The sequence below is a fragment of the Cicer arietinum genome, chromosome 3 (genome assembly GCF_000331145.2).
Source record: "Cicer arietinum cultivar CDC Frontier isolate Library 1 chromosome 3, Cicar.CDCFrontier_v2.0, whole genome shotgun sequence".
Taxonomy (NCBI): Eukaryota; Viridiplantae; Streptophyta; class Magnoliopsida; order Fabales; family Fabaceae; genus Cicer; species Cicer arietinum.
In genome coordinates, this window is record NC_021162.2 from 71,117,903 (window position 1) to 71,140,146 (window position 22,244).

General features: G+C 33.8%; 2 protein-coding genes and 1 pseudogene across 5 annotated transcripts; 2 read left to right on the forward strand and 1 right to left on the reverse strand.

Moving 5' to 3' along the window:
• The first annotated feature begins 120 nt into the window (after positions 1-120).
• Positions 121-2,660, forward strand: LOC101506721 (uncharacterized). Of its 2 annotated transcripts, none has more exons than XM_027332272.2 (4): positions 121-422; positions 499-609; positions 1,590-1,705; positions 2,406-2,660. In XM_027332272.2, the coding sequence occupies exons 1-4, from the start codon at positions 273-275 to the stop codon at positions 2,431-2,433; spliced, it is 405 nt and encodes a 134-aa protein (XP_027188073.1). In that variant the 5' UTR covers positions 121-272; the 3' UTR covers positions 2,434-2,660. The 2 variants fall into 2 exon arrangements, with proteins under 2 accessions (XP_027188073.1, XP_004494079.1); XM_004494022.4 differs by having other exon boundaries at positions 125-422; positions 1,590-1,658.
• A 9,284-nt stretch (positions 2,661-11,944) lies between these two features.
• Positions 11,945-19,714, forward strand: LOC101507056 (uncharacterized). Of its 3 annotated transcripts, none has more exons than XM_004494023.4 (3): positions 11,945-12,269; positions 12,372-12,504; positions 19,553-19,714. In XM_004494023.4, exons 1-3 carry the CDS (start codon positions 12,178-12,180, stop codon positions 19,697-19,699), a joined length of 372 nt encoding a protein of 123 aa, XP_004494080.1. In that variant the 5' UTR covers positions 11,945-12,177; the 3' UTR covers positions 19,700-19,714. The 3 variants fall into 3 exon arrangements, with proteins under 3 accessions (XP_004494080.1, XP_073221842.1, XP_004494081.1); XM_073365741.1 differs by lacking the exon at positions 19,553-19,714 and adding an exon at positions 12,912-13,325 and having other exon boundaries at positions 11,987-12,269; XM_004494024.4 differs by lacking the exon at positions 19,553-19,714 and adding an exon at positions 14,161-14,630 and having other exon boundaries at positions 12,013-12,269.
• Positions 19,715-21,600: 1,886 nt separating this feature from the next.
• Positions 21,601-22,244, reverse strand: LOC101508439 (uncharacterized; annotated as a pseudogene).

The window sequence follows — 22,244 nt, forward strand, 5'->3', positions numbered from 1 at the left end:
TTAGACACAATTTTGTTTAGTGAGTAATGAAAAAATCAGTAAATTTTGAAAATTAAAAAATGTGAGTGTCGTATAAAAATACCTCACACCATATAAAATGTAGTTTTCCCAAAAGAATAATAATAAGTTAAAAATGCAGAAGGAACAACAAGAGAGAGAAAAAAAAATCCAAAATTTGTGTCTAGGAGAGTTTCAGTGGCTCTGACTTCATCTATGATATGTGTTGTAAGAAGAGAGTTAGAAGAGATAGATAGATAGATAATAAGTTGAAAATGTCGAAGATGAAAGGTTCCACGTTTGAAAAGGACGTGCCATGGAGAGCTACATCTTCATCTGTTAAGCCAATACCTAAAATTCATCACTCTCCAATTCTTCGCGTTTCCCATACACCTTTTTCCGACTATGCAATTTCCATCATGAAGGTATGTATCTCTTTTCACTTTTCATCAAATTCAACAAACCTAGTTTTCATTTTCATTTTCAATTTCTTTTTTGCAGCATCCAGACCCTATAGGTGATGGTTTGGGTGATGAGGCTATTGTGGAAGCAGCTGGTCCTGAATGCATCATACCTGGTCAGATTACTCCCGTCAGACTACTTGGCCTCAAGGTACATATTCTTCTTCTTCTTTCAAATTTTTAAATCAAATTATGTCGAATTTTCACGTTTGATGCTTTTTGGTTTCTTCTGATTTTAAATGTTTTCTTTTCATTTTAATAATTGATTACGTTGTGTGTTAGGGTAATTTTCGAACTAGATTTTACTGATTTGGTACTGGACTGTTATAATTTCCATTGCATATTTTATTTTAATCTATTGTCAAAGGATGTATGTATAGGAGAAAGAAACTACAGACTATGGCTCACAGTTGTAGTTGTCTTTCTTGTGGGGCCTTATAATAATATCTTTACTTTTTCAACAAAAATTAGGAACTTGTTGATTTTTTAGGAGGATTTTAGCATTAATCCTTATGTTAGAGGCTGATCTAACAACTTCAGAATTGATAATTAACCACCGTAAATGATCTTTAGGATTGACCTCACGAGTTATAATCCCAATATTAATACCATCTACCACATTCATCATTCAGCTAAAAAACTTGGAGTACATTCTGAATTTTGTTTTGCCATTTTCCTTCTCAAATTTGTGGCATATTTTTCTCAATCTTCCTATATCAATCTCAGGAACTATTTAGATTTAAGCAATTGTTTTATGTTTCTATTTCCTATTTTTACTAATAGTTACAAAAATGTGTCTTGCTTTGTTTTGTTGCTTGTTTAGAAAGATATGTAGAAAACAATTAAACAACTTTTTATTGTCCAAGTTTTCTTGCTACCTCAAATCTTGCATACATCATAACAAATAGGTGATCAATTTTGTAACAACAGATCTTTGAGCCCGCTGTATAATTTAAATTAAAAGTGTGTTATGTTTGTGAATTCTGTCTGATCTTTCCTCCTCCTATTGTCATGTGTTTTGATGTTTTTTTTCCCCATGTAGTTTATGTTTAGGTTTTCACTAATATTTATGCATCTCTTTTGTGGCAATGCTCTTCAGAAATATTTTGTTTTGGCTTCCTTTTTGGACAGGTCTGGCCTATCGACATTGACCTGAAATTTTTGGAACCAGTCGGGCGAGAACTTAAGGCGATGGGCAAGGTGAATTCTTTTATATATATTTCCTACATGCATGGGAAATATTGCTGGTACTTCTTGCGGCTGAACATAACAAGTTCTTTGTATTTGATATTATCGTATTGATGAATTGTGTGATGGAGTATAGAGTTACTTGCCTACTTTTCTCCCAGTATATTAATTGCACTCAATCCAACATATTTGCACAACATTGCTACTAGGCATATATGTTCCCGTATGCTTTTAGAGATGAAGATGATAACAATTTAAACTTCTCCTTGTGATAACAAGGATGCCAATCATTATTATTGCACTGAAACACATGGCCTTGCTGCATATCATACAAAATACCATGAATACCTTGAATAAAAAACCAACGGTATTGTAGCAAATTGAATTTTAAGTTTCAGTATGCTATAGAAAGTTCAGCTTCACCTGTCTTTTACCATAGTGTTTTCAGACTTTGCCAGATGCTTTGCTCAAAAACCCACACTTTATTTTGTGCAATGTATTTTTCCTGAAATGCTTAGAGTTTGTTCAAGCCTATTCTTAATGCTTTTGTTGAACTAGTCGAATCAAAAATCATCTCTTATGACTTATCTTAAATATCGTTGCTTGTATGTGGATTTATTTATTTTGGTTGGCCTGGTTGGTTGTGTTGCAGTTATACAATCAGCTTGTTCATCTTTTGATATTAATGGATATATCTCCAGTTGAGACCTGCAATGAACTTTCATGATTAATGTAGTTATTTTATTTGTGTGCATGCAGTTCATGGACGACGCTGTGGAACTTATGAACAAATCCTTCATTGATCGTTGATACGGTGGCCTTTGTGAAAGATGAAGCTCCGGTTTGTTTTGTATCCAATCTTACATTTTCTCAAGAGAGCAATATAAAACAGTTTTGTAATTTTGTTATGTACTCGTTCCCCAACCCCTCCTTTTCTTCGGTGTCTCATTTTCTTCTCCGAAAACTCTTATTTAATTTCATAAAAGTCTATAAATATATGAAGTTTTTTTTTAATTTATTTATAAATAATCATAAACTTGCTTAAATTGAAAAGACCAATCCAAAAGGCAACCTTCGATAGAAAGGGTAGAAATGGAGAGGTCCATTAGAGCATCCCAATAGGGGTTGCTTTATCTTATTAGGGACCACCCTTAAATGAATTTCTTTTAGTGACCATCTCTGGTCTTTCTCTTTTCACTTATGTGTTAGTCCCACTTAATAAATCATTTTAAAATAAATAAATGACATTGAAATATAATGATATAGAATTATTAGCATAATCTCTGGTCTACAGACCTGCTCTCTCTCCCCTGTTGATCCTTGCAAACGGCAACCGCTGGAATCTCCAGATGAAGCGGAATCCTTTTATGATCACATAGCTCTTCATACTTCGGAACAACAACAATCCTTGCCTTCTCAATAGAAGGAGGGTTACTCCAATCAAATCCTTGCCTTCTCAATAGAAGGAGGGTTACTCCAATCAAACCTAAATACATTAGCTATTATGAAATACATTAAATAAATAATTAATCTCAAACACTATAATTCATAAATGGAGGCAAAACACTATAATTTCATAATAGCTAATGCTCTATATTTATCAGAATCACATTAATGAGAGTGAGACTACGTACTTGTGATTCATATTCTTCAGTTTAACGCATAAAGATAGCCAAAACACTACTCTAATTTCAAACACTACAATTTTAGAAACATATTAGGAACAGAAAGGGAGCCAAATATTGAGCATTAGCGTAGTGTTTTGACTAACTTTATTCGTTAAACTGAAAAATATGAATCACAAGTACGTAGTCTCACTCTCATTAATGTGATTCTGATAAATATTGAGCATTAGCTATTATGAAATTATAGTGTTTTGGCTCCATTTATGAAATTATAGTGTTTTGGCTCCATTTATGAAATTATAGTGTTTGTTTTATTATTTATTTAATGTATGTATTTCATAATAGCTAATGTATTTATGTATTTAGGTTTGATTGGAGTAACCCTCATTCTATTGAGAAGGCAAGGATTGTTGTTGTTTCGAAGTATGAAGAGCTATGTGATTATAAAAGGATCCCGCTTCATCTGAATATTCCAGATGACCTGCATTTGACTTTATGGATGGGGAACGGATGTTTGCAAGGATCAACAGGGGAGAGAGAGCCAGGTCTGTAGATTCAACAAGTACAACACAGTCCTCGTACTATGAGCATCTTAAGAATAGCGTTAAAATCAGCCGCCTTCCTCTTCAAGGTTCTCCTAGCACGAGCGTAAGCAATGTCCGAGCATATTAATAATAGCTTCCAAGTACACTGATATTAATAAGCAACTCGATCAAGTACATCATCGTCACACATCAGTGCAGTTATGGAATCTACATACATCGCTCTCTCCTCGGATTGTCACCCACATCAATGCAATTATAGAATCTACAGACCTGCTTTCTCTCCCCTGTTGATCCTTGCAAACAGCTGCAACCGTTTCTCCTCCATCGGCACCGGTTCCCCATCCACATAGTCAAATGACATAGCATCTTTCTTGTTCCTTGCAGGTCATCTGGGATCTCCAGATGAAGCGGGATTCTTTTATGATCGCATAGCTCTTCATACTTCGTAACAACAACAATCTTTGCCTTCTCAATAGAAGGAGGGTTACTCCAATCAAACATAAATACAGAAATACATTAGCTGTTATGATATCATTTTTGGATCAACAAATTAAAAAATGTGTGAAAGTTTTTCAAAACTTATGCAAAGTGAATTTGAAATGAAGATGATGGGAAAATTAAGGTACCATTTTGGTTTACAAATTAAACAATATGAAAACGGCATTTTTATTTGTCAAGAAAAGAAAATCAAAGATTTGTTGGTTAAATACAAAATGAATGAATCAAAAATCATGACCACTCATATGCATCCATCTTCTTCTTTAGAAAAAGATGAAAATGACCATTCTGTTTCTGAGAAAGAGTATCGAGGAATGATTGGCTCTCTGCTTTATTTAACTGCTAGTAGGCCTAATATAGTGTTTGCAGTAGGATTATGTGCTCGATTTCAATCAGCACCAAAAAAATCTCATTTAACAGTAGTAAAACGCATATTTAGATATCTTGTTGGAACCACTAATCTTGGTCTTTGGTATAGAAAGGGTTGACATTTTGATCTTATAGCATATTGTGATGCTGATTATGCCGAAGATAAAATTGAAAGAAAAAACGCGAGTAAAGCATGTCAGTTCTTAGGCGAAGCATTAATCCAATTTATTGCGATAATACGAGTGCTATAAATTTGTCTAAAAATCCAATTCAACATTCTAGATTAAAACATATTGAAATAAAATATTATTTTATTCGTGATCATGTCAATAAGAAAGATATTGAATTAATTTTTGTTGATACTCAAAATCAACTTACTGACATTTTTACAAAGCCTCTTGTCGAGGATAGTTTCAATTTGATCAAAGAAAAATTGAAAATTATGAAAAATCCAAAAAATTCTAGATAAATTTTGCTTCTGCAGAAAACGGAGAACGTTTATCCGTCTCCGTTTCGCGAGCATCATTCTCCGTTATGAAAAACCAACATTCTCTTCTGAGTCATCACTTTCCCTCTCAAAACTAAAAAGGTAAATCTTGGCATTTAATACACGCGTCTCTTTGTCTGAAGATAGAGTGCTGACACATGCTTTATAGCCTCCAAATTTTTTTCCTCCTTCCCTAGGTTCACAACAATTGGTCAGAAAAACAATCATTATTTTCTTTTCCTCTTCTCAAGTCAGAAAAATAGTTTCTTTTTCAACCTCTTCACCTTCTTTTTCCCCAAAATCTGCATCAAGATTCTATCTAAATACCAGTCTTCTCTTTCATCTCTCTCACTCTAAATCACTTACTCACAAACAAAAATGGCGTGAACCAAACAATCAGCACGCAAAAATGCTTCTCCCTATTCACCATCCTCTTCATCCCTTTCATCTGATTTTGTGGAACGTTCACCCTCTCCACCACCTCAACCAACACCACCACACACATCCTCTCATTCAACCTCTTTTGACAACAACCAAGAAATCTTCAATTCCAATCCTCTGTCTATTATTCTTCCACCACTATATACTCGTCCTACACCAAACATTGCTCAGGTTCCTCCACATTTGCGTCACCAAACTATTCCTAAACGACGCTCATTGAGGGTTCAATCTGGAATTGGAACCTCAAAACCGTCAAATCTAAAACCACATTACTTCATCATCTCAGATTCTGAGACTTCTGATTCATTCCCTCCAACATCAGCAAGGGCACCAACAAACACCAAACCTACCACACCATCCAAATCAACCTTCTCCTCCGAACCCTCACAATCAACTCCCCCAAACCAAAAATGGAGATTGATAAATGAAATTGTCTCCCTTCTTTCTAAACGAACTGAATCCCCCTCTCAATCCAAACCAAAAACAAAACCCATGAAAACAAAAACTGCCATGATGATTGCACAATTCCTTGCTCGCAAGAATCTCCCAAATCCTCAAAGGAGAAAAACCATCGCTCCTAAACAAAACCTCAAACACTGTCAACCCACCTCTCCAGAACATTCTCCACAATGTTCCTCACCCCAACCTCAAGAACGTTCTCCAATTCCAAAATGTTCTTCAGTTTAAACTCCTTTTTCTCCTTCATCACAAAAACGTTCTCCTGCTCCCACAGTCTCTCCTCCAAAATCCTCTCCTCGTCCACAACCTTCACCATCAACACACGCCAAACGTTCTCCCACTCCAGAACATTCCTCTACCTCCACTTCTTCTGAATTTGAACCATCTCCACCCTCTAAAAATTCCAAACAAAATACTCCGCCTCTGATTTCCCCTAACAAATCCAAACACTTCAAAAACAAATGGGCTCAACGCCCAGTTGGGATCGGACGAGTTTTTGTCTTTGACAAACTCATCATTGAAGGCAATGTTGTCCAGCATCACACATATGTTCTTGGTTGGACATCATTCATGCGAACGTCTGAATGCTACTACCCAAATGTTGTCTGAGCATTTTACTGCAATGCAAAGACTTTTGCTGACAAATCCCTTATCATTTCCACGATAAAGGGAGTTTAGATCAAAATAACCCCGGACATTCTGGCTTCTATTCTTCAGTTGCCCACAGAAGGCCTATCTGTGTTTGGCAACAACTGGTACTCAACATTGAATCTTCAAAAGACTGAAGTACTTTCTGATCTGCTTCAAGAAGGATCAACCCGCTACTTGTCAACATACCTTAAAACCCTCCCTAAAGTGTTCAACATTATGTGCTAGCATACTCTAATCTCTCATTGTGGGAGTCATGAGTATGTATCTAACAATGACGCACTGCTCATCCACCATCTCCTAAATCGCAAGCTTCTGAACCTGCCTCATGTGATTCTCCAACACATGATCTGTGCAGCAACCAAAGACTACAAGAAGAATATTGTTCCTTATGGAATGTTATTGGCTAAAGTCTTCAGGTATTTTGGAGTTTTCTTTTCTTCTGAAAAATCTCTAATCAAAATCTCCAAATTCTCCACCAAAAATCTCCCTCATATGAGAAAGACTTTTTCTGCCCCACCTTCATCCACCACATCTTCCTTTCCCACCTCTCTCAAAAGAAAAAGACACGCTCGACTCCGGACTGCCAAAATTCTCATTCCATTTACACCCTCCTCATCTGAACACTCACAAGAAGCAGTTCCTGAACCTGCTCAAGAACGTTCTTCACCTCCTCAAGAATGTTCTCCAACAAAACACCAGAATCCTTCAACCTTTCTCCCTACATCATCCACCATTTCTTCAACTGACTTCATTTCTTTTTCTCAACTTCTTCGCCCCCCAATTCAGGATTTTGGGACATTTCTGACTAATTAAAACATGAGCACCATGTCACCACTCTTTGTATCACCACAAAAAACCAGCTCTTCTGTTTTTAGCATTAGTCAGTTTTTGAACTTCCCATAACCTGCTGCCCCATCTAGAAATCCGTCTACCCCTCTTGCGTTTCTCCCATCCATGTCCACATTCGTTGGCACTCTTCCATCTATTTTTGGGTCTCCTAATAAAGTTGTTGCCATTATTACTCAGCAAACAACTCATCTTCGTTCTCCTCCTCGCCGGTCTGAACCTTCCAATTCAGATATCATGGTTGCACTGCAGATCATTATGGCTCGACAGCTTCAGCAAGATCAGGAAATCACTCTACTGAGAACTTGGCTCAAAGAGCAACTTGCTCCCAAGCTGGGAATTCCACCTCCACCACTTCATCTGGTCCCTCCTCCTCCCAAAGTTCCTCCACCAGGAAAATCCTTCTCTTCGGAAAGATCTTCTCCCTCTTTAGCATCTTAGTTGCTCTTCTCTTACCTTTTTGAATGACAAAGGGGGAGAATTAAGTTAGCTTTTAATTTTTTTTAGAAAGTCTTGTTATGTAATTCTGCTCACAATTAAATGAAAAACCAGTTTATCGCATATAATGTTTTAAATTCTGTCAAATTAAAAATTGCATAAATTGAGGGGGAGCTTTTAAGCTCTTTAAATACTTGATATTAGAATCAGAATTAAAATATAAATTAACATGTTTGTCATCATCAAAAAAGAAACTAATGTTAATTAAGAAAGTTAATTATGACTCTAAAATGTTATGTTAATTTAACTTGTGCTTTTGAGTGAATTTAATTAAGAACAGAATCAAGCAAAACAGAAAAAACAGCAACGAGAACATTCTGCATAAAAATAGAGAATGATCTCCAGTTTCAAGAATGTTCATCACAGCATATTGACCAATCATTCTCCACCTCTTTAATCTTTCTGCCTCAGAAATTCATTCAAATAGAATCAGTACATGGCAAGGAACAAATAAGATTCATCCCAACTATTTTTCACTAAAACAGTTTGGAACTCTAAAATCAAACTGTCAAGAAAGTTTGATCAACCTTGATATATGATAAGACATTACAAAGGACATCCAGAATGATCAAAACATGAACTCTAGATTGATCATCAAATCTCCAGAAAGATCAAAATGACAGATCCAGATTGATAATCAATCTCCGTTTTCTGCATAACTCCAGCAGCAGTCTATTCTCCTCTACAATGGCTTATAATCTTTCTCCAAACTTCTTTTGGCTACATTCAAAATTCAAGATCGAAACTGTACCATCTAAGATTAAGGGAGAAACTTCAAAGGCTCTTTAACTAGAAGACAAAACTGATTTAAAAGATGTAACAGAATAGTCAAAGCAGTTTTAAATCAATTCAAGGCTGGATTAATTTTATTCTAAAATATTGGTTTCAGTGAAAAATTAAGAGCACTACCAACAGCTCTTTTTGACCTTCATTAAATGCTTCTAAAGCCTATAAATAAAAGACCAATATCCAGGAATACAACAAGAAATTCGAGTGCTGTAAAATCCTACAAATCAATCACATACACATACTTGAAGTTCTCAAATTTCGCAAAGAATAAGCAGTTCTAAATTCTCATATCAGATTGCTTGATTATTACTGAATTCTTTGTAAAGAATCAAATCTCAAACAAGAGTTGAGATATCTCAGATTCTGTCAAAAAATAATCTTATTGTAAAAACTCAAACTATAAGAGTTTCTTTATAGTTTGTTTAGATTGTATCGAATCCTATCAAAGTTAGATAGGTATTGTTGTTACTTTATGGGTGGAAAGTAATAGAGATTGAAACAGATCAAGGGTGATCTAGACTAGGTGCTGTAAAATCAAGAAGGTTATTTGTTTTAAACACTTAGTGGAAAATCTCACAGTGTGAGGACTGGACGTAACCCAAGTTGGGTGAACCAGGATATATATTTGTGTGATATTCTCTATCCTATCTCTTTATTTGTTAAACTTAATTGATTAACTAAGATAAAACACAAATTGATTTTCTGTTTTAAGCTAATCAAGGAACGTTCTCTGTTTTATAATAAAAACCAAGAACGTTCTCCGTTTTCTGTTATCATAACCAAGATCAATCTTGAGTTATTTTCTTAAGTTTTTAACAGGAATTTTTAAAAGTTACATTTACAATTCAAACCTCCTTTCTTGTAAATCGACATTGTTACTTCAGATATTTCTAATTATTTTATTTGTGCACTATATTCTAACTATCTTCCATCGTCATATAAATCCTTCAAAATTTCTTACAACACACATAAAGACAAAATGTCAATCAATGAACTCATGACCATTTCTATTCAAGAACATCAAAAACTAACAAAGGAAATGAGTGAAGTTGTTCTAATGATAATTTTGAGAAAGAACATGAATCAAAAGAAGAAAAATGGGAAAGGTGAAATATCACCACAAGGTGAAATTAAGAAAAAGTCTAAGTGTTTCTTTTGCAAAAAGAAATGACACATGAAGAAGAATTTCTCTAAGTTTAAGTAACAACTTCGAAAGAAATGTATATCAATCTCGTTAGTCTATTATAAAATTAATATAGTTGATGTTATTTATATCACATGGTGAATTAGTTACAGTTCTACAATCTATATTTTGAATACCTTGTAGGATATGACCAGTTTAAGGAAACTACTTTCAAGTAAACAAGATATCTATTTTGGTAGTAAGATGTGTTCGTATGTGAAAACCGTTGTAATGTGTAATTAAGTTGTAAGTAGTGGTTGTGGAAAAATTTCAAGTTTTTCTAGTAATTTAATTTTTGTATCAATATTTATAACTTTGAAATTGTCGTTCAATTTTTATGAAACTTTCTTTCGATTTGTTTTATAAATATAAATATGTTGAAAATAGTGTTTCATTAAATGCTCTTTTCTAAATTAATTTGTAAAATGATACCACAATTAATGTTATACATGTGTACCGTCACTAATTTGATCCATCATAAAAAGAATTAAGATCATCTTGTTTTAACTTTCTCGTTTTCTTTCATATTGTTAGAGTGATACATACAAAAATATTGTTTTACTCCATTTTCTTTTTTATACATAGATTCATATAAAACGACTTTTATATATGTATCACTCTCACAACTTTCACAACTTGAGAGAAAATGAGAAAATAAAAAAGAGATGGTCATACTCCATTTGGAAATAGTTGGTTTCAAATTTATATTTACCATGCTTGCTAATTTTTGGTCAATATTTAATCTATGGTCAATGCATATGAAAAAAACATATATTGAAATATGTTAATCTTTTAAAAGAATTACCTCAGAGTTTAATCTATAAAATTATGTGTGGGAATATCTTTGGTTTAAAAAAAATATACTCAAACGTTAGAAAAAAGTTTAGTTATTCTTCCTTTCAATTTCAAATATAAAAAATTAGTTTATGTATTAATTTGTTGACTTTTAATTATAGACAAAGTCAATCAATCTATGTATTTTCATGTTGTAAACGATGACCATAATAAAATATAAATAAATTAATAATTTTATTTCTTTTTTATACGAAATAACAGGACTAATACACTTAACTACCTATTTTTTATTTATACAAAACTATTAAATAAATGCAAAAGTATTAGTTTTTCTAATAATTGAAAAGTATTAGGCTCTTTGGAAAGGCCGATTCGCTAGTTTTTAATGGATACTTTATCTAATAAAAATAACAATGTTTAGTAATAGTTATAGTACTTTTTGAAATACTATGTTAAATAACGTTTAATTTTATATCTTTCCTATTTTAATTTTTTTTATTATGGCTTTATCCTTTGTATTTTAATTAAAATCCATTATAAATCTTATAATTGCATAGGATACCAAATATCACCTCAATCAATGCAAAATAAAGAGAAAACATGAAAGAATTTTAATTTTCTCTTATCAATTAATTTTTATTTTTATTAAGTATAAAAAACGTGAATCAAAACAAAATTTTATAAATTGAAAATTAATTTAATAAATGAAATGTATATTTGACTAATAAATTAAAATTACCAGCTTTTAAATATATATAAATTTTATTTATTAATTAAAAATATATTTTCATATTATTTTACACTTATTAATTAGTAATTGAATTACCTCTGTTTTATAATAATATAATTTAATAAAAATAATATTTTTTATTTAATTTATTGACCTATGTAAACTGATCAAATTATATTAAAATAAAAATAAAAAAGTTATTTTTTATCAATAAACTTATTCAACTATAAACTATTTATATAAATCATTCGCTATCAACTATTATCAAAAGAGGTTAAGTAATAGGTCTTGCGAATCTCGAGTTAACTGACGTGGCATTATTGTGGCCGGTAGATTAAACATTACATATGGTGAGTGGCGATCTGATTGCATAGGATTCCAATTCCAACAATCCAACGAGATATATCGATGATCGAACCTTCATTGACAAACAACACAGTAAACGTGCTCCTACTTTTCCATAACGGCTACATTTTCCCACACACAAAAAAACGACAAAAGAGATCCACACACCTTTTTTGTTCTCACCTTCCCTTTTTCAGCAGACCGTTACTCCTTCTCCTTACTTAACAAACCCCAAACCCATTTCTCTCTTTCGCTCTCTGCGGTTTCGTCATGACGGTCGCAGCCACAGCCACTGCACGCACCAAGAGAATCTTCAAGCTCACTCTCTCCCTTCTCGGTCTCGGATTCAACTCTTCCAAATGGTAACTACTCCTCTCTCTCTTTCTCTCTGATTCAATTCACTGGATTTGGGGGTTTTAAATAGAAATATATAAACGACATTCTTTTCTGTTGTCGTTTTGCAGTAAAACGGCGGCGAAGATGGCGGTGGCCAGGATTAAGCTGTTAAGGAACAAGAGGGAGGTGGTGGTTAGGCAGATGAGACGCGACATTGCGCTTCTTCTTCAGTCTGGTCAAGATGCCACCGCTCGTATCAGGGTAATTTTACACACTTAATCACAAATGCAGATTCATTTTTATAATTATGATATTTTTTGTTACACCCGCGTGTGAGATTAGAACAATCGACTTCCATATCACTCTACAATCTATTTTCAGTTTAGTTACATAAGTCTAGGATATATTATGAAAAGTATAGTTTGATTTTTATTTATTTTTTGTTATAGAAATAAACTATACTGTAAGTGCTTTAATTAAGCGTTTATCCAAACAAGACCTTGGTCCAACCATGTTCATCCATTGCAAACCAAGGTTGAGGGGTTCCCATCATGAAACTGAACATGGTTGTGTTAATTGTATAGAGCAGAGGTAAACATGCCTAGTGAATTTGTGGTTGGAATTTGATGACAGAGTATCTGATTCAGTATCTATCTTTGTTTGATTAGCTATGTGTCATGTTGCTTGGTTCTCATTTTGTTTATGCAACTTCAACATCACTTTCCTAGAGTTCATTAAAGGTGAAAAGTGAGCCACGTCACTAGATTCAACAAGTACAACACAGTCCTCGTACTATAAGCCTCTTAAGAATAGCGTTCAAATCAGCAGCCTTCCTCTTCAAGGTTCTCCTAGCACGAGCGTAAGCAACGTCCGAGCATATTAATAATAGCTTCCAAGTACACTGTTATTAATAAGCAACTTGATCAAGTACATCATCGTCACACAACAGTGCAGTTATGGAATCTACATACATCGCTCTCTCCTCGGATTGTCACCCCCTCGGATTGTCACCCACATCAGTGAAATTATAGAATCTACATATCTGTTCTCTCTCCCCTATTGATCCTTGCAAACAGCGGCAACCGTTCCTCCTCCATCGGCACCACTTCCCCATCCATCGGCACCGGTTCCCCATCCATAAAGTCAAATGCCTATATTCTTTTGTTCCTTGCAGGTCATCTGGAATCTCCAGATGAAGCGGGATCATTTTATCATCACTAGATTCGAAACTCAGTTCAAATCACAGGGGATAAATACTCAGATATGTAGAATGGGAGAAAGTGTCACCATTGTTCCTATAAGTGCAATAAGTTAACAAAAATCCTAAGTTTCACTTCTCTTTTACCTTAAAAAAAATGGAATAATAATGAAGAGAGTGAAATGGCTACTTTTATAGTGGAACTTGCTCTGTAAATATACAGCAAAACAAATTTTCACTCTCTTCATTATTATTCAAATTTTCACTTGCTGGTATATTTACAGAGCAAGTTCTACTATAAAAGGAGCCATTTCACTCTCTTCATCATTATTCCATTTTTTTCAAGGTAAAAGAGAGGTGAAACTTGGGATTTTTGTTAAGTAGTAATGTGGTTTTGCATTTGTTTTCATTTTTGTGTTGAGTGTTTTATCATCAATGTGATTCTGTATTTTTTTTGTTAATCACAAGTTAAACTGAAGAACATGAATCACAAGTAAGTAGTCTCACTCTCATTAATGTGATTCTGATAAATATTGAGCATTAGCTATTATAAAATTATAGTGTTTTGGCTCCCTTTATGCGTTGCTGTGTTTTGGCTCCCTTTATGTTCCTAGTATGTTCCTAAAATTGTAGTGTTTGAAATTAGAGTAGTGTTTGAGATTAATTATTTATCTAATGTATGTATTTCATAATAGCTAATGTATTTATTATGTATTTAGGTTTGATTGGAGTAACCCTCATTGAGAAGGCAATGATTGTTGTTGATCCGAAGTATGAAGAGCTATGTGATCATAAAAGGATCTCGTTTCATCTGGAAATTTCAGATGACCTGCAAGGAACAGAAGAATGAGAGATGCCTATGTCATTTGACTTTATGGATGGAGAACCGGTGCCGATGGAGGAGGAACGGCTGCCGCTGTTTGCAAGGATCAACAAGGGAGAGAGAGCCAAGTCTGTGTCATTTGACTTTATGGATGGGGAACCGGTGCCGATGGAGGAGGAACGGCTGCCGCTGTTTGCAAGGATCAACAAGGGAGAGAGAGCCAAGTCTGTGTCATTTGACTTTATGGATGGGGAACCGGTGCCGATGGAGGAGGAACGGCTGCCGCTGTTTGCAAGGATCAACAAGGGAGAGAGAGCCAAGTCTGTGTCATTTGACTTTATGGATGGGGAACCGGTGCCGATGGATGGGGAACCGGTGCCGATGGAGGAGGAACGGTTGCAGCTGTTTGCAAGGATCAACAGGGGAGAGAAAGCAGGTCTGTAGATTCTATAATTGCATTGATGTGGGTGACAATCCGAGGAGAGAGCGATGTATGTAGATTCCATAACTGCACTGATGTGTGACGATGATGTACTTGATCGAGTTGCTTATTAATATCAGTGTACTTGGAAGCTATTATTAATATGCTCGGACATTGCTTACGCTCGTGCTAGGAGAACCTTGAAGAGGAAGGCGGCTGATTTTAACGCTATTCTTAAGATGCTCATAGTGATATATTATGAAAAGTATAGTTTGATTTTTATTTATTTTTTGTTATAGAAATAAACTATACTGTAAGTGCTTTAATTAAGCGTTTATCCAAACAAGACCTTGGTCCAACCATGTTCATCCATTGCAAACCAAGGTTGAGGGGTTCCCATCATGAAACTGAACATGGTTGTGTTAATTGTATAGAGCAGAGGTAAACATGCCTAGTGAATTTGTGGTTGGAATTTGATGACAGAGTATCTGATTCAGTATCTATCTTTGTTTGATTAGCTATGTGTCATGTTGCTTGGTTCTCATTTTGTTTATGCAACTTCAACATCACTTTCCTAGAGTTCATTAAAGGTGAAAAGTGAGCCACGTCACTAGATTCAACAAGTACAACACAGTCCTCGTACTATAAGCCTCTTAAGAATAGCGTTCAAATCAGCAGCCTTCCTCTTCAAGGTTCTCCTAGCACGAGCGTAAGCAACGTCCGAGCATATTAATAATAGCTTCCAAGTACACTGTTATTAATAAGCAACTTGATCAAGTACATCATCGTCACACAACAGTGCAGTTATGGAATCTACATACATCGCTCTCTCCTCGGATTGTCACCCCCTCGGATTGTCACCCACATCAGTGAAATTATAGAATCTACATATCTGTTCTCTCTCCCCTATTGATCCTTGCAAACAGCGGCAACCGTTCCTCCTCCATCGGCACCGGTTCCCCATCCATCGGCACCGGTTCCCCATCCATAAAGTCAAATGCCTATATTCTTTTGTTCCTTGCAGGTCATCTGGAATCTCCAGATGAAGCGGGATCATTTTATCATCACTAGATTCGAAACTCAGTTCAAATCACAGGGGATAAATACTCAGATATGTAGAATGGGAGAAAGTGTCACCATTGTTCCTATAAGTGCAATAAGTTAACAAAAATCCTAAGTTTCACTTCTCTTTTACCTTAAAAAAAATGGAATAATAATGAAGAGAGTGAAATGGCTACTTTTATAGTGGAACTTGCTCTGTAAATATACAGCAAAACAAATTTTCACTCTCTTCATTATTATTCAAATTTTCACTTGCTGGTATATTTACAGAGCAAGTTCTACTATAAAAGGAGCCATTTCACTCTCTTCATCATTATTCCATTTTTTTCAAGGTAAAAGAGAGGTGAAACTTGGGATTTTTGTTAAGTAGTAATGTGGTTTTGCATTTGTTTTCATTTTTGTGTTGAGTGTTTTATCATCAATGTGATTCTGTATTTTTTTTGTTAATCACAAGTTAAACTGAAGAACATGAATCACAAGTAAGTAGTCTCACTCTCATTAATGTGATTCTGATAAATATTGAGCATTAGCTATTATAAAATTATAGTGTTTTGGCTCCCTTTATGCGTTGCTGTGTTTTGGCTCCCTTTATGTTCCTAGTATGTTCCTAAAATTGTAGTGTTTGAAATTAGAGTAGTGTTTGAGATTAATTATTTATCTAATGTATGTATTTCATAATAGCTAATGTATTTATTATGTATTTAGGTTTGATTGGAGTAACCCTCATTGAGAAGGCAATGATTGTTGTTGATCCGAAGTATGAAGAGCTATGTGATCATAAAAGGATCTCGTTTCATCTGGAAATTTCAGATGACCTGCAAGGAACAGAAGAATGAGAGATGCCTATGTCATTTGACTTTATGGATGGAGAACCGGTGCCGATGGAGGAGGAACGGCTGCCGCTGTTTGCAAGGATCAACAAGGGAGAGAGAGCCAAGTCTGTGTCATTTGACTTTATGGATGGGGAACCGGTGCCGATGGAGGAGGAACGGCTGCCGCTGTTTGCAAGGATCAACAAGGGAGAGAGAGCCAAGTTTGTAGATTCAACAACTGCAATGATGGGTGACGATGATATACTCGATCGAGCCGAGGAAATGAGTCCAAACAACTATACTTTGGTCAAGTCTCTCGTTGAGAGAAACAGAACTTTCAAAGAGTTCAGTTTCAGAGGTCTCCCCTTGGAAGCTATTGTTAGTATGTATACTGACGAATGTAGTGAGCTCTTTGGGCTCGTGCTAGGAGAACCTTGAAGAGAGCTGATGCTCGTGCTCGTGCTAAGATAACATTCGAAAGAACTTGTGTTCTCTCGGAACCGAAAACAGTGTGCTTTGAGAATAGCAATGTGCTTTGTTTTCGGTTCCGAGACAACACAAGTTCTTTCGAATGCTTTCTTAGCACGAGCACGAGCATCAGCTCTCTTCAAGGTTCTCCTAGCACGAGCCCAAAGAGCTCACTACATTCGTCAGTATACATACTAACAATAGCTTCCAAGGGAAGACCTCTGAAACTGAACTTGAAAGTTCTGTTTCTCTCAACGGGAGACTTGACCAAAGTATAGTTGTTTGGACTCATTTCCTCGGCTCGATCGAGTATATCATCGTCACCCATCATTGCAGTTGTTGAATCTACAGACTTGACTCTCTCTCCCCTGTTGATCCTTGCAAACAGCGGCAACCGTTCCTCCTCCATCGGCATGAATATAACATAGCTCTTCATACATAGCCATGAATATAACATGTCACACCATATTTATTTTCCAAATTTTGATAAAAGCATTTCAACATACATATACAATATCACAAATTCTAAAATAATTACAATTGCACATTCCAAAATAAATGCAATCATACATTCCAAAAGAAATACAATCATACATATAAATATATAATTGGAGTGATGCCTTTATCGATATGAGTGTCGTGATTAAATTCTCACGCAGCGGTCTTTTTGCTCCAATTGCACTACACTTGATGAGATGAATTACCATCTCCTTCTTGAATTCCTTCCTTTTCTATCTTAAATTCTTTTTGCTATATCGCATGGAAGACGTTACTTTTTTTTTACAAAAAAAATACAGAATCACATTGATGATAAAGCATTCAACACACAAATGAAAACAAATGCAAAACCACATTACTACTTAACAAAAATCCCAAGTTTCACCTTTCTTTTACTTTGAAAAAAATGGAATAATAACGAAGAAAATGAAATGGCTCCTTTTATAGTGGAACTTGCTCTGTAAATATACCAGCAAAACAAATTTTCAGCATATCGAGCCAATATATTGAAGTAAATGTAACTAAACTATTTTTATATTATCATATTAAATTTCATATTTTGTGTTTCAAATTTGTTAATATTTTATGTAACTTAAAAATATCACATAAAGTTAGATTATATAAAATGTTATATTAAATTTCAAAATATATATTTAAAAGTTAAATAAAATAATGAAAAATATATTTAAAAAATTAAAATATTAATAAAAGAATTGTTTAATTATATATACTAATATAATTTTAATTTATTCAAATACTAGAGTAAGAATGTCTTACTCATTTAAAAATAAAACTATTTTCATATAATTAAACTATTTTTATAGTGGAACTTGGCTCTGTAAAAATACCAGCAAAACAAATTTTCAGCATATCGAGTCAATATATTGAAGTAAATGTAACTAAACTATTACAAATTTTCAGCATATCGAGTCAATATATTGAAGTAAATGTAACTAAACTATTTTTATATTATCATATTAAATTTCATATTTTGTGTTTCAAATTTGTTAATATTTTATGTAACTTAAAAATATCACATAAAGTTAGATTCTCTAAAATGTTATACTGTCTTGGACGTGTGTGCGGGTGCTGCCAATCAACTCATCATTGCGTAATGCGATTACGGTAGAGAATGAGAGGCTAGGGATAGGGAATTGGAATTGGAATTTTGTTCTCTATATGGAGATCATGCTTTATCACGTTTTTTTGTTGTTGTAAATGTCAGAAATTAAAAATAATTATTATTATTATAGGTTTTGCTCTGTTAATAGTTTTATAGATAAAATTATAAAATTAACTAAAGAAAAATATACATATTTTAAAAAATATATTTTAAAAATTAAAATAATTAACAAGAAATCCGTTTAATTATAGATATTATTGTAATTTTAATTTATTCAAATATTATTCTAACAATGATCAAAAAATAATTTATTTAACTTTATAATTATATTATATTTTTTTTCTCAAATTTTTAGTGGAATATATATAATTGTTTGCATTTCTTTTTTTGTTCAAGATAATTTAGCAGCAAAACTCACATAGAAAAACAATAAATTGTGGGTTCAAATTGAAAATACATCTTTTTGGCTATCATGAAAATCAAAAATAAAAATTGAGAGATTTGATGTGAGGTGGTTCACATGTCTTTGTATGTTGAGAAACTAATTTGTGTATTGATTTTGTAGGAGGAATGTAGAACAAAATGTCATTAAAAGAATGTGATCATTTGTCTCTCATTTCTTAATTTTGACCAATCATCATCCTCCACATCATCGTCTGTTATCTCTTACCATTTTTGTTCATTCGCATCTATTAACATTCTCATTCATTATTAACATTGCCTCATCCAAACGAACAAATGTATACAGATTTTACAGTATAATATATACATCGTTAATAACATTATTTCAACTGATTATCATGAGATACAATGCATCATTTATCTTTATAAAACATTAATCACACTTAATTCAATGCATACTCAAACAGACGACTTAATCTATATGTCAATGTAATGATTGCAGAATATCGCCTCCCTCGTAAAGACTTTCGTGGATCCTTCCAAGCAACACCACTATAACTCTAAATCCCCACAAGGATACGTGGCCTCCAACCAATTATGGACGCACCACCACACGACTATGAATGAATGCATGATTATGAATGCATGAATGCGGACACTTTAATAAATCATTAATATAATGTGATGGTAACTTATTAATAGCATTTCACATATAACATTTATCATTTACAACTTGAATATGTTCAATACAACCATTATAACAACGTATCACATTATATTTATTCCTTATACTTTTAGTATGTTCAACACAACCATTATAACAACATATCACATAATATTTATGTTTCATACTTTGAATATGTTCAACATAACCATGATATTTATTTTTCATACTTTGAATATGTTCAACATAACCATGAATATAACATGTCACACCATATTTATTTTTCAAATTTTGATAAAAGCATTTCAGCATAGTATATATACAATATCACAAATTCTAAAATAATTACAATCACACATTTCAAAATAAATGCAATCATAGATTCCAAAATAAATGCAATCATACATTCCAAAAGAAATACAATCATACGTATAAATATATAATTGGAGTGATGCAGCAATAGATATAATTACAGTAATTGTTTTGTATGTGTTTCCACCCTAGAAAATAGTACATCAATATACATAGTAATGGATTGAAAACAAATACAGAATTCAAAAGAAAAACAAATACAATATGCATAAATCAATAGTGAGGTATATTCTTTTCCTTTGGGTCATAAAGTTCGATCTCTCGCTGATTCAGGATTTACAGCGGTCTTGCATTCCTTTTTGCATACTGTAACGAGACTACCACATAATAAGGATTAATCTTTTTGGTACAAACATAATGTTGAAGTTTAACTCTAATTTTGTAAAAATAAAAAATTTAATTTTGTATACATTGAAGTTTACTCATATATTTAAATACTGAATTCTTCAAAAACTTCACTTGTCTTCTTGAAACAGTTATTATATAAATGTATGTTGTCTCTGTTAAATAATCTACATCCTTCGCATAAAATAAGATTCTTTGGCTTACATAAGTGAATATATTGTAAATATTATGTATAATATTTTAAAAGGGAAGTTTGTGGTTTGGCTTATGCACTATTTATGATATTTTTGAGTTATAGATTTCTTTGTTAATATTACCATTAGTGTTATTTACATTTTGGTAAGGTGCATGTAATGATATTTTAATGGCATTAATTAGTAAACTTGAAACTGAATTTTGATTTTAGCGTAACTGATTATTTATTGATTTCATGTAAATGCCTTGTGGGTGGTGTTGATTTTGGGTTACATATGCAAATATGTTCTGCTTTGAATTTGACTCTCTGCAGCCTACTTATTACTCTGAGATTTGGCTTAAGGAAAATATCCCCAAATTCTGAAAACTTCCTAATATGCAACTGTTTTAGATCATAACTGATAAAAAAAAATTGTGAAATCTCAGAGTCACAAAATTGAGAGAAATTATTCCTAGAAGCACTCTTTTTGAGTCAAAGTAGCAACAAAACTTAACTCAGATTGACATTCATTTTTTCCATTTGTTTCAACTTTTTAGTGATAGTAAGTTTTCATGATAAATGACTAGGATTGACATTCATTATTGGGCAGCAAAACTTAACTCAGATTGACATTCATTCTTTCCACATAAATTGCATTACAATAGTTTCATTCTATGATCCACCCTCTACACAAAGGCTCGTAAATACACCATAAAGCAAAACACTTAGACATTGCCTTGTTCAACATGAGTCACAACATTTCAGCCTCATCACATAAGTCTTTCACTATAAAACTTATGTTACGTGAATATCATATAAAGTTATAAATTCATAAATCAAATTCATTTCATCATCTAGCCTAGTCCCTGGGACTGTAGAATCAAGTAACAAATTGAAGGATAGAAAACCAGTTCAACTTATGAGATAACATGAGTTTAAGATCCTTGCACGAGCACATGGCAGATGCAACAGACAAACAAAACTGCAAAGCACGTCACTTGAGAGGAATGAACCTGGAGGAGTGAGTAGCGCCGATACCAAGTCTTCCATGTTTAATGGGCTTGTATGTAATAGAGAATTCGCCGAGATAGTGTCCAATCATCTCGATTTTGACTTCCACTTGGTTAAAGGCTTTTCCATTATACACTAAAGGATGCTGCCAATCATCTCAGGTACAATAAGAAGGTCTCTTAAATGCGTTTTGATGGCCATTGGTTTTTCACCGGGTGGTGCATCCTTTTTTACTTTAAAAATCTTTTTGAGAATAACAGTGTACTTTGTTTTCGGTTCCGAGACAACACAAGTTCTTTCGAATGCTTTCTTAGCACGAGCACGAGCATCAGCTCTCTTCAAGGTTCTCCTAGCACGAGCCCCAAAGAGCTCACTACATTCGTCAGTATACATACTAACAATAGCTTCCAAGGGAAGATCTCTGAAACTGAACTCTTTGAAAGTTCTGTTTCTCTCAGCGGGAGACTTGACCAAAGTATAGTTGTTTGGACTCATTTCCTCGGCTCGATCGAGTATATCATCGTCACCCATCATTGCAAACAGCGGCAACCGTTCCTCCTCCATCGGCACCGGTTCCCCATCCATCAAATGACATAGACATCTCTCCTTCTGTTCCTTGCAGGTCAT

What these genes read in the sequence shown, in the direction of transcription:
- LOC101507056 (XM_004494023.4), top strand. Translation starts at nt 12,178, where the DNA reads ATGACGGTCGCAGCCACAGCCACTGCACGCACCAAGAGAATCTTCAAG. An exon ending in GGATTCAACTCTTCCAAATG is followed by an intron (nt 12,270 to 12,371) that starts GTAACTACTCCT and finishes GTCGTTTTGCAG; the next exon opens with TAAAACGGCGGCGAAGATGG. An exon ending in ATGCCACCGCTCGTATCAGG is followed by an intron (nt 12,505 to 19,552) that starts GTAATTTTACAC and finishes TAATGATTGCAG; the next exon opens with AATATCGCCTCCCTCGTAAA.
- LOC101506721 (XM_027332272.2), top strand. Translation starts at nt 273, where the DNA reads ATGTCGAAGATGAAAGGTTCCACGTTTGAAAAGGACGTGCCATGGAGA. An exon ending in ATGCAATTTCCATCATGAAG is followed by an intron (nt 423 to 498) that starts GTATGTATCTCT and finishes TCTTTTTTGCAG; the next exon opens with CATCCAGACCCTATAGGTGA. An exon ending in TCAGACTACTTGGCCTCAAG is followed by an intron (nt 610 to 1,589) that starts GTACATATTCTT and finishes CTTTTTGGACAG; the next exon opens with GTCTGGCCTATCGACATTGA.